Here is a 17,755-nt window from a genome sequence, read left to right as displayed (position 1 = left end):
TCAACGTTCTTCCCAGCCAAAAGTATAGATCTGAATTGATGTGCTAGGATTACTGGATAATCCAAGTGAGAAATAATTTATGTATCTGTGATTTCAAAAAGTTTTTATAATTAAGAATGGATGCGGAAATTGATGGTAAGGAATGAGGCCAGAGTGGTGAAACCTATGTAAAACTAAGGCGGTGTTTATGCATCCGGGGTTAATATATATTCTTATAGTCAACTCACCGCTTCCTCTTATGGCGTTTTTTTCTAACCCTGTGAATCATCCATTTCTTTGTCTCTTTTGTCTATCCTCTATCAGGTCAAAAGAATGTTAGTTGGTGTTTACTTGTCTTTGAATATTTGGTAATTTTTCAGATTTGTTTTCGTTGCTTTGCGATTCAAACGGAAAAATGTTGCCTGATCGCTTTCATAATTTTCTGGAAGATATTCTTGCGATTCCCTCAGTTATGTGCGAATCTCCCACATTTTCATTCAAAGAAGAATTACTGGATCAGGTGTTTTCTGATGTAAGCTTTTGTTTCTTCTCCTGTGTAATTATTGTTATTTTATTCACCTTTGAAAAGTAATAATTCGGCAGCAACCCTTTGCTCCAAATGTTATACGTCTATGCGATCTATCTTTAAAAGAATTTTGATTTGTAGAAACTATCCAAGTAACAAAAATAAAACTTGAATTATCATTATACGTTTTTATTATATTTTCCTAAATTACTCTGGTTTCTTGCTTGTTAATTTACCTGGAAACAAGTAATGACAGCCGAAGTAAAAGGCTATACAGAACGATGACGGCGATAAATGTCTTAGCGTTAATTAATATAGTCCCAGATAAGAGACAGTTTAAATTTTACCATAATAAAAGTGAATTACTTGTTGAAATTCCTTTTCATTGGATTTTATTCTTTTTTCTAAAATGAGCCTTTGGTAAAATAAATCTGAAAATTTTGTTTTGAGGTGGTAATATTCGATTTTAATTTCACAATGAGATCTTTTTAAAATTCATGTTCGAAGTAAAATTACTTTATTCAACTGAACAGTCAGCTACCACTTTTGAATTTCTAGAATACATTTTTGATAACAATTTATTCAGCCCGATTGTTTTCAAGGTGGTTTTTTTAAAGGTGTGGAAATTAGCAAGCTCAATTAAGTGACTCAGAAAGCTTGGAAACTGGCTAATGGGTTTACTCAGGCCCTTAAAAATGGGAAAATCCTGATACTACTTATATCACTAACTTCAAAGTGAGGTCTAGCCGACTTGGAAACTGGCTAGTGGGTTTACTCAGACCCTAAAAAACGGGAAAATACTGATACTAATAATATCACAGACTTCAAAGTGAGGCCTAGCCGACTGTAGTGTAAATAACTTGGTTATTTTTGTTTCTCACTCTGGGTTTGTAGCGTTTTATTTATATTAAACATTCTCGAGTTATTTTTGTGGGGCGAATTCCCCTGAGATGAAGATTTGATTAGAAGGTTCGACATCAATAATTTAAGGTTTATAGCGTTTACTAGTAATTCGGATCGCTTTAACCTCTCTTAACTCAGAGGAAAAATTTTAATCGATCACTCCCCAATAATGTTGTTTTTACTTACAATATGGAACGGGAAGATTCCATATGAGTTAGATATTCCATGTGAGTTAGCCTCTGGTCTCTATAATCTCAGAACAAGATTTATTTACTGCGCTCAAAATCTGTGAAATGGAACCCAACCAATCCTTTATAGACCTGTGTATGGTTTCCTAATTTACTCATTTCTTTGAAGATGTCTATATCCATTGTCTCCCTCATATCACTAATATCTGCCTGCAAAGTCAAAGAAGAATAGAAATGACTCGCTGTGATTTACAAAGCTTCTGTATTTTCAACCGTCATCCAGAAACATACAGATACAAACAAGCCCTTAGGCGTTAAGAGGGGAGGTATCGAAGGAATTTTTTGAATTTGGGGACGGCGTAAATACAAACATGGCTTTTTTATGCTGCAGTTTTCTAGAACAGTGACTATTTCGACCGATCTGAAGAAGCTGCCTTCCCTACATTATGTACTGGTCTGCAAAAGGGTAAACAATCTGAATAGTTTGCGAACTGGCCCTTGTCATTTAGGTTCAAAAAAAGCTATAGGGCCTTTATCGAATGAACATAATATCTGAAGGAGAAGGGGGAACAATTTGATAATGCAAGTGGAAAAATCCCTTCAGTCACCTCTGTGCTTCTTTTTAAATACAGAATCAAATATTATTTCAGTTTTATAAATGAGGCTTTTGCTCTAGAAAATCGGAGCCCTCTGTCTTCTTAAGAGAAATTGTAAATATAATTGCTTTTCTGCTGCTTCTATGTGTCTTTGGGCTCTCAAAAATTGTAGCAAGCGCTTAAAAAAAAACTAAGAATTTGAAAATTTGAAGTTTTTGTGTTATTTAATGTTGCTGTATGTTTAGCGAATTGACAACAATCCCTTTTCATCTCTTATTTTTAGCCTAAAGAAGTGACTATCACCGTTTTTATTGACCTTATTATGTCGGATCCTATACCGGACTGTTTGGTTTGGTTGCCCTTGCTGCATCGAATTTCAACTGCTGAAAACGGTATGTTTTCATATTATGATGTTCTAATTCTTACCAGTTGTTTGCCTTTTTTGGTCGTTACGATAAGCGTTCATGGGGAATAAAACTGTTGGAAAGATGATGCAAATCCATTGGTCGTAAATACAATTTTTGTTAATATCCCAAACCAGATACCTTAATTTTCGAGCATTGAATTTTTACCAAATGATAAAAGAATTAGGAGGAGAAAAAATAGCAGAGAAACAGAGGGGCTGGAGGTTGAGATACAGAGGGAGAGATAATAAATTGTAAATTACGAATTGTTACATTCCTGTTGTTCCTATATATTTTATTCGTTGTTTATTCAATCTTGGATTATTCAACTTTAATATGTTTTTTCAAAACTCTTTTAGGAACGACAACTTCTAGTTGTCGTTCTTGAGTTTATTATGGCACAGTTTCCACTTGTATACCACAAACTATCCAACTACCTCGTAAGAATTAGTAGCTTCCTAAAGTAGAGTAACCAAGTTGTTGTATGGCAATCCTAAAGTCACCACCAACCCGGTACAACTAGGTCCAAACTCTAAATGTATCAATTCAATATCCTTCAGTATTATTGAATTTCTAGTTTTTGCATAGAGCCGGGAAACAACTAATAAGAATGAGCAAGGAATTACATCTCCTCCGAAAAAATATTCAAAACAATTTTGTTTTCCACCGAAACTTATCGCCCATTATAAAAACGTGAAGACAAATCCAAGATCGTTGTTAATCTTTGCGTTAAGCATTGAAGGACTTAATTTTTACTAATTAAAGTCTATGATTGCTAGGAAGGAGAAATAATAGTGGCTGCAACAGTAGCTGCAACTTAGTGAAGGACGAACATCGACTAATAGTAACCCAAAATTCATTATTTGGAAACAAAATCAGACCGAAATAAAAAGAATACCGTTAGAATTTCAATGGCCAAAAACCCTGTTTAGGAAACCTTCAGTCCCCTGGCCTGAACAACAATGGAAATATTTTTTTTCTTGTATGTTTAAGTAAAAGCCAGTCTTGTAAAATGGTGGGTCACAGGAGCGCCAGTTCAAGAAAATGTAGGGTTGGCGTTAGGTTTTTTTTCAATTTATTTTATATTAAAGATACAAAAAAAGTTGTCAGTTGAAATTTGAAATTTTTGTGAATTCTTGTTTTTTATTAATAAAATGATAAAGCCCCCCAGTGAGCAATATTTTCAAAAACTGAACTCGAACTTTTTTTTTTAAATCTATCTCCTTTAAGGAATTGCCTGTCAAGATTTCAAACAATTTGTTGCAGATTGAATTCTGAATCTCCTGAATTTTTCTCAAGTGAACTCCTTTGGATAATATTGTAGTTACAAAATGCTTTAGCTGGTGATACAGTACCTGACGACGTTTTATTAAACTAGATTTGAGCCTATCAATTGCCTGTGAATTTATTCTACTTTTTATGCTTATTTCTATTTTTGAGTAGTGGCTCAGGCAAAAAATTCCAAAAATTTTTTTTATTAGAAGGTCATTTGACAAAATTTGCAAATTTGTCAAATATCAAAATTTGAAAAAATATCAGAGGCGTCTTCTACAAATGACTGATACAATAAAATCAAAACTAGCAATTATTATGAAACGAATCAGTCCGATCTGTGATCAAACTATTTATCACTGAATGTCTTTTATACGGCTATCAAACTGAATATTAATTGGGATAAATAATTTAAGGCACTGCTTAATTGAAGAATTTATGAGATACTCCAGCAACTGAAGAGAAATCTTTTGTTCATAGGTTTAGTCATTTTCTTTGTTAATCCTAGGCCTTAGAGCTTGGACTGACTCAGGGACATTACACTGGTACCAAATGTTAAGTCTCTGTAGCAAGATTTCTCTTCTGTTGGTTGTTGATAACTTTGTAATGCTTTGAATATTCCATTAACTGTAAATAGGTTAAAAGGTTCGTTAGTAAAGGGAAGTCTGGATTCATCGAAAGGTATTGAGTCAGCAAAAGACTAGGTAACCCAACAGTCTAAGTTTTACAGTTCAATCAGGCATTTTGGCTATTATTTTTCAATTTGATACTTAATTCCTACCATTTTCTTTCCGTTTGATCTTGACTTAAAATTTTCAAGAAGCATGCTTCTTGAGAGCCTGCTTTCCTCAGCTAACAAGCAGCTCTATCTAACAAGGTCTTCGTTCTAATTGGTGAAATGTCTGCTGATGGTCAGTGGGAAAACATCGCTAAAACCCTAAAAGAGGATGTACAAGAACTTTTGATTATAATTAGAAGAGGAAATATCGATGAATATCTGAAACTACGTGGAATGTCATTGACTAGAAGGTAGAAGTGAAAGTTTTGTTGATAAGTATGAGAATCATATGACTTCTCTCTAAACTAATCTTCATTTCTTATACTCTCCAGTATATAGTCATAAGATGCCTGGTAAAAGAGAGTATACAAATAGTATAGACATCTGCATAAGCTTTCCAAAATATTAACTAGAGATGATGCTTAGATCATTCAGTTACACGCACACCACATAGATGCCGTCGGGTGATAGATTCCATCTTATTGCAGAAGTAAAATTTAAAGTAAAAGATCACAATCATATGTTCACCGGCAGAAAAAGCGGAGAGGTTTGCACCGAGATTTAAATAGGAATTTTTGTCATTTTTTTGTTTGAACATATTTTTTGATGTCTCCTTGTTTCTAGGGGGGAGGGTATTATCTCTCACATTCCCTGTCTGTGTTCATGAGGGAAATGGGGCTAAAATAGATTTGATCAAAGAAATCATCTCGAAAAATATAGGAATGCTGACTTAATAATTTATTTTTCAGATTTTATTTCCCGTCCCTGATAATTATTGTACTGGTGGACTTTTACAGGGATAATGGTTATTATGGATGTATTGTTATACGAACATTCAACTGAAATGCAAAGAAAAGGGGGTTAAAGGAGGGAGTAGTAGACTTCCTCCTTGATATTTAAGAAAGTTTTTGACCAAAAGGCTGATAAAAATAAATTGTAAGTAGGGTGACCCTTGTCAATAGAAACTGAAACTCTAAAAACAAAGTATTTATTACACAATATATTACGATAAAATGTATTATTGATACTGATTTTGAATGAAAGAAAGGTATTAGTTTTAAAGATGCTCATCATTGCTATCAACATTTGAAAATTCGTATTATTTTAGAAATGGAAATTAAGTCCCCCAAAAGGGCGCAATGTTAATGTAAATTATATAATGAAATTACCGTAGGAACATGCAGTATTCTAACATTTTGGCCTGAATAGGGTCAAATTTTTTTCGTGGAAAAATTTTGAAATGTATTGGAAGGGTATTTTTATAGCGTCCCAGTCTCATAGACTATGCTGGCATGAAGTTTAATATTCGTTTCTAAACATAAATGCAGTCCATACGGTTGTTTTAAATTTTTTAGGAGGAGTGCTTCAGACGACTTAAATGAATATTCAAATGGATGTATACTTAAGCTTGATCTCACCTTATTAGTTTAATTTGGATGATTATACCTCATTTCAAAAAGCAAATTCACTAGTTTAGTTGCTTTCCTTGAAGCATTGTTTGCAAAACATTAACTTTGATTTAAAAAGCCTGGTTTGATATGACTGGTAGCCCTCTTCAGGGCATAAATTGAACACAGGTAAAAGACAGTTTTATTCAAAAGGAAACTAAAAGGCTTCCTTAAAACTTAAAACGAAAATAAATCATCTGGTGCAGGCTTTCTTCTCCTTAACCCCTCGCTCCTTACGCTAAAGTTTTATTGTTTATTCCTAACGCTTTGAGGACGATACTAAAGTAAATGGTGATTGTAATTGGGTAAAGAAAAATTTTACAATCTTTCAAGGACAGAAAAGCTTATTAATATGTATTTGCTGTCAATAAAAGAATTTTCAGTTTAAATGTGTTAAGAAACAAATATTTGATCATTAAAAAACGTTAAAAAATGTTCGATGAAATTAAAGAGTGACATTAAAATAAAGCCAACAGAAATTATATCGTGCATTAGAGAAGGGTGTCCTCTCTTTCGCATCCTTCCCTCTTCCAGCCAAAGTTCTGATCTGTGTTTCCAATGTTTTGGGAACGATTTACTCAAGCACAAGGGTGATTGGAGGTGGCTGAAAACTTTTTTTCACAGTATTTTTATAATAGAAAGAGTTTATTAATCTTTTTTTGCTTTTAATGATAGGGTTTTCAGTTCAAACGCTTTTAAGAGGCAATTAGTAAATACGAATTTGCAATTACTTTAACTATATTTGTTGCACTCATAAATGGTTTTAGTATAATGCTATAAAAATTTAGCCTAAAGTGCAGTGTTGCTGATTAAGGGGGGGGGGCAGTCCCCGTCCCCTTATGTACGAAAAAAATTACGTTCGTCGTAAGTTATAATGTCACTCTTTGCTTTCATTTGGAAAAATAACGTTTCTTTTTTTTTATTAAGTATATTCGTGACCATGCGGCAAATGTTAGACAGAATTGATGGCTCACCAATTGACGATAAATTGCCATTCGTCGTACATAATACTCTTTCATACTTCTGATCCATCCCTTTCTGAGAATCATTGAAAAATGCATTCGTGGATAAATTGTATATTACAATGCTTTCCTTTCCTTAAAGAAAAAACAAATATACCTAAAATAAATGCAGCACAAAACTCAATTGAACTGAAGATACAAAAGTCTAAGATGCAATAATCACGTTGATCAATAAGTTATTGCCTCGAACAATTTCTTTCAGTTATACACGATGTGCCGTGTAGTTCATGTCCACGTGAAAGCTACATTGGTTTTCGCTATAACTGTCAACGCTGTCCTGATTTCAATCAATGCCAGGATTGTTTTTGGCTAGGACGAGTTTCGCAAAACCATTCTACCGACCACGAAATGAAAGAAATAGTGGACGAGCATAAAAAAGTAAGTTTGTGTTAATTGTCTTTGATCAAAACTGAGGATAAGTTTCAAAGTCTAATAGCAAGAGAAACAATTGGGAACAATCGATAACCGAAAAAAGGCTCGTGTAAAAATTTAAAATACAAAATTGCGCTTAAAAAAATGGTCAGAACAAATTATACGCTTGTATTACTCACCACTCTCTGTAGGATATGTATTCCAAAATGAAGATGATTACATTAACTTTTTTATTCAACATCTTTTGTATTTTTATAACTTATTATGAGCCATCTTAATAGAATGCAAAGGTGCCTTCTATTAAGGTTCCAGCTCGATCGAATGCGACAGATATAAAATCTGAAGCATTAAGAATGTGACCCAGTGTAATGTTTTCCTATGTTTTAATTATCCGTAGCGGAAACCAGAACTTGCTCCATTCTGCCAAACTCCAGCCGATGGATGAATGACCTTCAACGTCCACAGTTTTAATCTGCATCTGCTCTTCCTGCAGGAGAAGCAGAGGCTGTTTCTGTACCGAAGCAAGTGTTTGCCACAGGAAGTCTTTACTCAGCAATTGGAACGTATGGTTGAGGTTGAGCATTCTGGTTGTAAATCCGGCAACTTAGAAAATAAACTAGTTTCTTCCTTTAATCCGAACCAAAAAATTTCTAAATGAGAGATTTAGTGAATCAATATATTCAAGTATGGATTAATCAGATAGATGGATAAGATTTTGTTGCAAAAGCCCATGGCTATAGTAACACACAAAATAAAACTACAACAAAGCCCGAAGTACAAAACACCACTTCAAATAATACAAACCAAGAATAAAAAAAAACAACAACATGGTCAACATTTTTAACCGAGAAGCAAAGACCATAATGAAATTCAACTCCTAAGAAGCTTAACAAACTATCCCCTCAAACATTCCATGTGATTAACCCCTATACAAAGAACTGTCTAGGAGCACGCGTGTTCCTCTCACACATCCGCTCAATTAACCAACGCTCACTCCCTACCATTTCCAAAACATTCATTCCACAACTCAGACAGCTCTACATATTCCCATAAAAAATGAAAGAGATCCTTATTCATTCATACACAAATCGGGCAAAAGTAGGAGCCGGCCGACTGCCGAAACTTTTCCAAAAATTTTCTTCTGTCCTAAATCGAAACTATTTCCCCTCATCAACAACAAATTCTTCTACTCCTCTCTATTCAACCGAGATTAAAAATCAACCTTCTTTCCCAAACATCCTTTAGCTCAGGAGTAAAACCTCAAAGACGTACGGCTTCCCACTCTTGGATTTTTTTTATCATTTAGGTTTCGCTTTACTTTCCTCCATGCTGACATGCTCTCACCCATCGGGCCTTTTCCATCATTCCACATCTCAAACGGGTCACAAAGGTATAGTATTTCCTTTATCTGATTTGAAACTATTTTGATATCGAAACTATTTCCCCTCATCAACAACAAATTCTTCTAATCCTCTCTATTCAACCGAGATTAAAAATCAACCTTCTTCCCCAAACATTCTTTAGCTCAGAAGTAAAACTTCAAAGACGTACGGCTTCCCACTCTTGGATTTCTTGGTCATTTAAGGTTCGCTGTACTCCCTCCATGCTGACATGCTCTCACCCATCGGGCCTTTTCCTTCATTCCACATCTCCAACGGGTCATAAGGTCTAGTATTTCCTGTATGTGATTTGACCACGAATCACGTCTACCGTCCTACAACCTCTTTAGATACGCTGACTTAAGAAGCCAAACTATTTTTAACCTGATTAATTTTTCCCAAAATTTCCCCATTCAAATGAGTCTAGCACTCCTTAAATTAAAAAGTCCCAAACCTACTTTGAGTACCACTCAACTAAACAAATGCTTCAAGCTTAAGTTTGTCTTAAAGAATCTTAGTTGAACTACTTCTAACATGGCTGCTTTAGCGAAAGTTTTGACCCATAATGCTGACTAGAAGCTACTTTTGTCCGGAACACTTTTCTGAATCCTCATGTCAGCTAGCTGACATAAATTACTTTTCAATAGCATATTTATTAACCTACTTCTCCTTAAATTACAATCTTCTATATGCCTAGAGATCCCTTTTACTGCCTTGATTTAACACCCAAATAAACGAATTCCTCTTTAACCTATAACACTGTTTCTCCAAAATTAAATTTAACCCAAGATTCAACCTTCTCCTTGACTCCTAAATACTAATAATACTGATTTCTTAGTATTTAACACAGAGTCCTTCTTTTCTAAATAATTGTTCATTACATCTTAATCCATCTGAATATTACCTCCACTACCCGCCACTAGGGCTATGTCATCCGCGAAAATATAAATGAGACCCCATACCATTTCAAAGATGCATCCGTTATTTCTAACAAAACTATCTAGATCAATAATAAACAGGGAGAAAAGCTTAAGAGATAAATTATATCCCTGTTTCACCTCAACACGAGACTTAACCAACCGAGAAAACTTTCACATAACCTTCACAACAAACTTTACCCTTAGATGCATATCTGCTATTATCCCTACAAAACAATGACAAGCTTATTTCTATCAGATTTTCTATTTACAACCTCCTATTTACCGAGTCAAAAGCACTTATAAGGTCTAAAAATGCTACAAATAGCTAGCCATTTTTCCCTCTAGCATATTTCCTTGTCTGTATCCCCAAAGTAAAGGTATAACCAACAATGCTGAACGCCGATTTGAATATTGCTTGCGACGGGATAAGTATTTCCTCATTTTGTAACTAACCTAAGTTAAAGGTCCTCACAAAAAATAACTTGGCACATTTTCCTTAAAGGTAGAGTTAAAATTTCCATTCAATTTCTTACCACGTTTCTTAAGTCTTTTTAACCTTCCGTTTTCAAATGACACCGACTATCTCAAAGCGGTTTAAATTCATTCTGCGTGGACATTTTGGGTTGAAAGCAAAATTCTGCAATAGATTATGACTCCAGCTATCAAACAAGTCAAATATGTTTTGGTTATTCGTAAACATCCAGTTAGGTGTGAATTAAAAGTAGAAAAGGTCTTGACAATTAAAGTTACGTAATTCTAGTAAAAAAAAGGATCAATAGTTTTGGTTTTCAGCAATCAAATGAAAGTGACGAAAATCGACTCAGATTAAATAGGTCTAAGAAGCCGACGAAGTTACTTTTTATTTGCCATAGAACACCGCCAGAAATTTTTTCAGATACATCCTTGTCAATTGATAATTTCAAGCTGGAAAGGGGTCTATTGCATTTCTGTTAATTGTTTGTTAATATTTCTATTGTGATTTATGGCGTAAATTTCTCTCTCTCTCTCTCTCTCTCTCTCTCTCTCTCTCTCTCTCTCTCTCTCTCCTATCTCTCCCTCTTTAAAAACTGAGTTCCAAGAAGATGTTGATGAACCTGAGAGTCATGACGACAAATCGCCGGTTTTGACAATTCGAAAAAATTGGTATGCTCACTTCCAAGGAAAACTCAGTGATACCTTCACTGCAAGGGGGGGGGGGTTCATACCGCGGAATTAAAGTTGGTGAACTAACATTTGCTTACGTCAGTAAAAACCCATGATAAGATAGACTGACTCTCCTTAAGTACTCGGAGTAGTATTTGTCAAAGTTCTATTTTTGATTTTGCTGCTGAGAAAATTGATCACTATCATTGGGCAACTTAAAACAAAAGTCTCATCAGCAATGGTAAGAACCTTGAGGAAGACATAGGACACACGGTGGCTATCTTTATGTGGATGGGATGAAACGGGTTACCGCAGGTGAGATTGTACTGAATAGGAAGACTGCAGTTTCTCTCATTTTTCATTACTATGTCCTGCGACATATGGCAGAGGCTACAGAATAACTAACATTTCACCATCGAGGAAGACAAAATCGAGCTCGATTCGCTATGGAAATTGAAAGTTATTATTGAAGCTGTTCAACGACTTTTTAGAGTATGGACCTCGAGAAAAATTTAGTTGGTACCATACAAAGTAATCTTATTGCAAATGCTCCACTTCTTGAAGAAAAGGTCTTGAATAAAAAAGGCAGAGGAACATCTGATGAAATTATTGAATGAAACAAAACTATTTTCTTTTTCGTTGGTATGACAAGAGGACAGTTACAGTTGCTACAAACTTTGTGGAATTGGAGATTCCAAGGAAGTGAAACGATAGGACAAAGAAAAAAAGAAAAAACTTACATTTTCGTGCTCAGGCCGGAAGCGTTAGCACATTACAATTTGCATATGAGGGATGTTGATAAAATCAGTCTGCTCATATCCTTGCATCGAATTGAAACCAAGACGAAAAAATAGGCTGTCAAGATTTTTTTCCCATATTGTTGATATTGATAGTTTAAAATTATTGTCTTGAATACTGCAGATTTGATAAGTCACATGACCCATAGGCAAAACTAGCACCTTTGTTCGAGCTCCAAAACGAACTACCAGAAACTCTACTTCCTCAGGAGACCCCCTGGTAACTAGGTCTTCCCAGGATAAACGACAAGGACTAACAAGCTATTGAAGTGCCCAAATCAAGGCCAATCCCTGTGGCTTGGGTTAATGAGAGGATACGCTATGATACTGTGAATCACTATCCACACAATGTCAACGGACGGGAATATTGCTGCACGCTTGAAGTTTATAAATAATGTAGATCATGGGCTGCTTGTCGAAAATGTGGTGTTTCTTTCTGTATTAACAAGAATTGAAACGAAATTCCACGTTTGCTAAAATGAGGTGTGACTGTTTTTGTAACACTTATCTTGAAAATAAACGTGTTAAATAATTAGTACTTTTTAGTACCGTGCTACAGGCTGTTGTCAAATGACAACGTTTTAGATTTCCGTGTTCCGCCTGGGATAAATTCTTAAAAAGAGACAAAGTAGATCTTGAGGTCACAGAACTCCAGCGAATCAATCGTTTTAAAGTTCTATTGCCGACAAAAACTTGGGTCGCAAAGGGTTAAAAAGAGGCATCGGTACCGAAGTGTCCCGTGAGTGAGGTTAACAAGCTTTCTCCACTATGAACGAGAAAATTGAGGCCAGTATGGGAATTAAAATTGTCCTTCCTAACCTTTCGGTCTTTGCAGATATACTGTCTGCTTTTAGACCCGGAATACCCGCCATCTTTTTCAATTGATCCTAATTTTTCTGTTGAAATGTAGAACTGGTTAAATCTCAGTCATTCTGTCTTGAAGAATATGACACCGTCCCTAGGCGCAAATCTCTAACCACTGAATTATTTACCTTGACAGATCCTAATTCCCTATTTTAAAAATAATCTGGCTACGTCGAAACTGGCGGGACATCTGCCCTTATTTCCGGGTCTTGGATCGAACATTTAAGTACTGACCACAACTCTCTGGAACTATGTAAGCTCTTACAATTTCTTAATTAACCTCCATCTGCTTCTCTTTCTTTTTAATTCTTTTAATCGTATCATATCTGACATTACTGCCCTATGTTCAACTAGCCTACGCGAATCCAATCCTTGATCCAATGGGTCTGCTTCTTCAAGTAGCCTAAAGCCATATTTACCTCTTCCTTTTCTATAGACACTCCCCATTTAAAAAAACCCTTATCTTTTCTAGTTGGTAGTTTCTTACCCTGATAAAAAAGACTGATGCTCTCATAAATTTGTATCTTTAATTACCAAAACAGCTTAATCTATTCCAGCTGATTCTGAAAACTCCAAAATCAGATGGCAATTATTCTGGACTTCCTGACTTTCTAGTTTGTTTTTATCCCCTTCTTCTTCCTCCTTAGCTATCCAAACTGGTTTACGGATCCCTTCCTTGCACTTAGATCGATCTGGCACTACGTTTGCACATTCTGGTCTAGAAAAGATTGGTACTGTTCGGGACCGCTAAACGAAAACTTCACTTGAACGTGAGGCGTCCCACGATTAACTCTCAAACAAAAATGTCCTTGATATCACGATGAACTATCCCGAGGTTTGGAATTCTTCTCATGGAATTTTTCTGTTGTGGAAATTTTTACTATGCATGTTTTGGAATGATGGGTATATTGCCATGTTTTAAGACACTGAGAATGAACTGGCTATGAATAACCGAGCATCGAAAGACTTATTCTTATGACGACCAACAGCAAGTAACCTTTCTTTGATCTATCGCACCCATTAAGGACATTACGAATAAAAGGATGGGCATAGACTCAACTAGTAAACTTTTAAAAATCAAACTACGAATTTGGGATAAAACAAGCTATAGACGTGTTATTATTGTTAGTACCATAATCTGTAGCAACCAAATATTTTATTTAGCGTATCAATTGCACCACCGCATTGAACGTTTATTCGAATGCCCTTATTCTCAGGCAAACACATTGTTTAAATAAAGTAAATCGTTTAATTAACATTAAATATGAATTGGTCCTAAATATTTTTGTTTTGTTTTATTTTAGGGACTATTATTGATAGCCTACAAGATAAAAAAGAGAATTCGGGTATAAATTAAAGTAAGAGCGTGGTAGGGGGAATCAGCATAAAAATCATGGGTAAACTTTAGCTTATTGATGCATTTTTTTACGATTAAAAAACGCAGCGCATGTCATCATCTGACGTGAAAAAGTTGGTGTCGACATCATTTGGAACGAAGGAATGAAACAATGAAAGAAATCTGATTGTATTTTTATGAAGTGGCGGCAGAACAGGTAAAAATAAATTCCCAAGCATTTCAAATACATCAATGACATATTTTGAAGTGGTTTTAGTTCTTATGAGCTGTTATTCCATATTACCCTCTGATAATGACTACCCATGAAATTTTCAGAAAGTCTTTCAAGAAGCCTGTGTGAACAAATGGGCCATGAACCCTCCCTGTAGTTCTAACGTACATACATTATATTAAAGAAATGTAAATTTTCTTTAGAATGAAGTAAAAATAGTGGTTCATTCCCCCTTCCTCTCCCCTAGTTTCTTCTTGAGGTTTGCTTGAATCTCCATTCCACAATTCTATTTTTGAACTGGTTCCGGATAATGATTGTGATGATTTTTGATGAAAGTCATGATGGTTTTATAGATTTTAGCATTAGAATAGAGTGAAATTACTTGTTTTATTGTGAAAGGCTGCACTTAACGTAACGCAATTTAACAGTTAGCTTAGAAAATTACGTACGTAGTGTGAAAATCGCTTAATGCCTTGTTAATTACTAAGGAAAAATGTTTTACTGGTGACTTAGTTGCGCATGTTAGATAATGCTGACGAATATTTTGAGGCGTGGCATAGAATTAATTTTCACATCCTGGATTGCAGCTTTATCATAAATATTTCTTTTTAGAAGAGTAGTAGAAGACATCATCGAAGTGCTTCGCCTTACAAAACAGAAGAAAAAAGGCAAGTTGTTTTTAATAATCTTGTGGGCCTTCAGATAAACCTAGTTTGTTTTTGTTTCATAAACCCTTATCTCAAGTATCCCTTGCCATAAGCTTCACTCCATACAGTTCAATTAAATTTTTAGAGCAGTAAACTACATTTTTGACGTTATTGCAACAAATATGTAATTTTGGAATTGTAACTCAGTCAATGTGTGAAATATTTTGGTTTCTACCCTATCAAATTTATATTTGCTGAGGATATGTCAATATTTCGATGCAGTATTCCCTACGCTCCTTTAAGCAAAAATTTACACATAGGTATGATGGCCCAAGCTCTTCAATTTGTTTAGAACAAAACAAATAGATTTAAAGAAAAATAGGTTTATGTCAGTGTCACGAAATTTTTGCGTATATATAGAAACTAACGCAATATTTTAAGTACTAGAACTCGAATGGCTATGTAGAATGAGTACCATCCCCCACCCCCTAATTCTTATCTTCCGACATTTTTTGCATGGAAGAGGTATGTATTTCGTTTTTTTTCGTACCGCAATTTGATAAAAATAGGTATACTAAAAAGATTGTAAATAAGTATTCATCCTCAACTCACCAGTTTATACTCTTGCTGGACATTTTAGTGCGGAGGTTGGGTAGTCCTGTAACAGAAAACCTAACAGTGTTAAGATGGTAAAAAAAAATTCAATCGGTGGCTTATAGAAAATTTTCAAAAGAAATTATTCTTGGGCTTTAAAAATGGGAGATTAGCCCCCTTCAGCTTCTTTTTGTCTATTAATTGTCTCAAATACTGTTACGTTAATAAGTTCAAGCCGTTTTAGCAAAATGGCTGTTCTATATTTCCAAAATCGCAGATCAGATTTCATCCAGCTTTGAGATAACTTGACAATCTTTTACCAGAAGGTAAAGTTTAACCTAAAACAATTTCAGGCAAGTAAATGAATTGGATTCATAGACGTTGAATGGATGGATACTCTTGAAGATGTAGGGCGTTGAAAAGAAGCGATAGTGAAACACACACTAAGCAGATCTTTGTCAAAACTTTATAAAGTAACGTCCCGATAGGGAGATTTCGCAAAGTTCTTATATTTTCCAAGAGTTGTCTTTAAGGCTACTATGATTGATTTCTTTGATTGACATGCTTACTGGCTAAGCATAATGCGATCGGGTATAATGCATAATGCGAGTGAGGAGCTTCACTGAGAGAAGTTTCGCAATTGATCTACTGGGATGTATCCTGCTTGTCCGTGTGTATAAGTGTTTATTAATTAACTCAATTATGATTTTTAGTACAATCAACAAAACAGGCTACAATAGAGATATTTTTCCAAGAATACGGAATAAAGACTTGGTTGTCTGAGAGGATATTTAGTAATCTCAGTAATAAATAAAAAACCGAGCAAAAAAAGAAACAAATCAGAAACTACCAAAGAACTCATCTAATTATTCCCCTCAGGTACTCCATAAAGAAAATCATCGTCTTTAATTTTAACAAATGAAGCATTAAAATCGTATCTATTGTGTCTTCTCGACTTATACTCCACTGCATTCCTGGTATTTTCATTACTTGAGTTCTTTTCTGTCCCCTAACCTCTAAGCGAAAATTTTTGCATCTTTAATTGTTCTGGTTTCCCAATTGCAGAGACGCTGAAGAGTCAGATATCGCCAATGAATTACCAAAAGGCTAAATCTCCCATAGAGCTGTTCAAGATTAAGAATAAAATAAAACATAAAGATAGTTCTAAAATTCTAAGCATATAGGCTTGGTTTTCCAATCACAGAGACGCTGAAGAGTCAGCTATCGCCAATGAATTACAGAAAAGCTAAATCTCAAATAGAGGGGATTGAGAATAACATAAGACATACAAATAGTTCTAAAATTCTAAGCACATAGGCTTTATTTCAAAATATTGGATATGTCCACTGGCGCTGTTAGACGGATATTTATGTCCAAGTGCTAATCAGTGCTAATTCTCACTGTTTCCGAACAAAAAATAAAAGAAAATAAAAAATCATAAAACTAATGAGCAAGTAGGTTTTTGCAGCATTAGCACGATGAATTTCACCAAAGAGAGCTGGCATGTCCAACGTACATTTGCTCAATATAACTTTAATTGAAGCTTTCGTAAGATTAAATTTAAACAGAAAACTTAACAATCATAAAACAATCGAAATTTTCAATTTACAAATTACAGGGTACTCAGATGAATGAAGATATTATGTGGCTTTTTTTGCTCTTTGATGTTGAAATTTTCTTTGCAAAGGCTTAGAATTATTTCCCTTCCTTTTTCACATGTATTTTAGCATGGCTTTTTCATGAAAATTCACCAAAAATGGCTTCTTTCTGCTGTGACTGGTTTTTACTATATTGTGTATCTTGTTCAAATGTTAAAACTTGAAAAGTCTGGAGTGGGAAAAATACGAAACAGCATTTCCTGATTTACCTGCATTACTTTTTTTCCTGACTCTCCCTTAAAGTACTAAGTTTCTTCTTTTAAGAATAGTAGTTGCTTTTTTGAATAATTTTAAATTTAAAATTTATAGATTTTTCCCTACAAAACTTGACCACAGAATGTCAAGTTTTTACTCTTTCCAGAATATGTTGCATTTTATAAACTCGTATTTTCCTAACATGAGGATTTGTATATTGTTTTATATACATCTACCCCTTTGGTGTAGATTGTTTGGGTTTGCCTTAGTTCTTTTAATCATCAACTGACGTGCTTCTTAATTGATACATATTTGCAGTTCGAAAGAGCCTATTGAGGAAGAACATCGAATTATTGCCAGCTATACCAACCCAATTGGCATCGAAAGGCAACGTCAAATCCCTACCTATGGTAAGTATTTACACAATTTCTGTGCTTCCAAATAAATAAATAAATAACTCATTGCAATGCAAATCTACCTGAGGCCAACACACCAGCATAAA

At 34.7% G+C, this 17,755-nt stretch overlaps 1 protein-coding gene across 1 annotated transcript in view; it reads left to right on the top strand.

The window, feature by feature from the left end:
* LOC136033048 (dystrobrevin-1-like) overlaps window positions 1-17,663 on the top strand; it is a gene marked incomplete at its 3' end in the record, with an annotated part of 50,592 nt that extends 32,929 nt beyond the window's left edge. The window contains 5 exon segments of the mRNA XM_065713624.1: window positions 360-511; window positions 2,476-2,584; window positions 7,319-7,494; window positions 14,772-14,827; window positions 17,572-17,663. Of these exon segments, the coding sequence (XP_065569696.1) occupies window positions 360-511; window positions 2,476-2,584; window positions 7,319-7,494; window positions 14,772-14,827; window positions 17,572-17,663 (585 nt within the window).
* Between the last annotated feature and the right edge of the window lie 92 nt (window positions 17,664-17,755).

This window comes from Artemia franciscana, chromosome 11, assembly GCF_032884065.1.
Source record: "Artemia franciscana chromosome 11, ASM3288406v1, whole genome shotgun sequence".
NCBI lineage: Eukaryota > Metazoa > Arthropoda > Branchiopoda > Anostraca > Artemiidae > Artemia > Artemia franciscana.
This window is presented reverse-complemented; position numbering and strand designations above follow the sequence as displayed.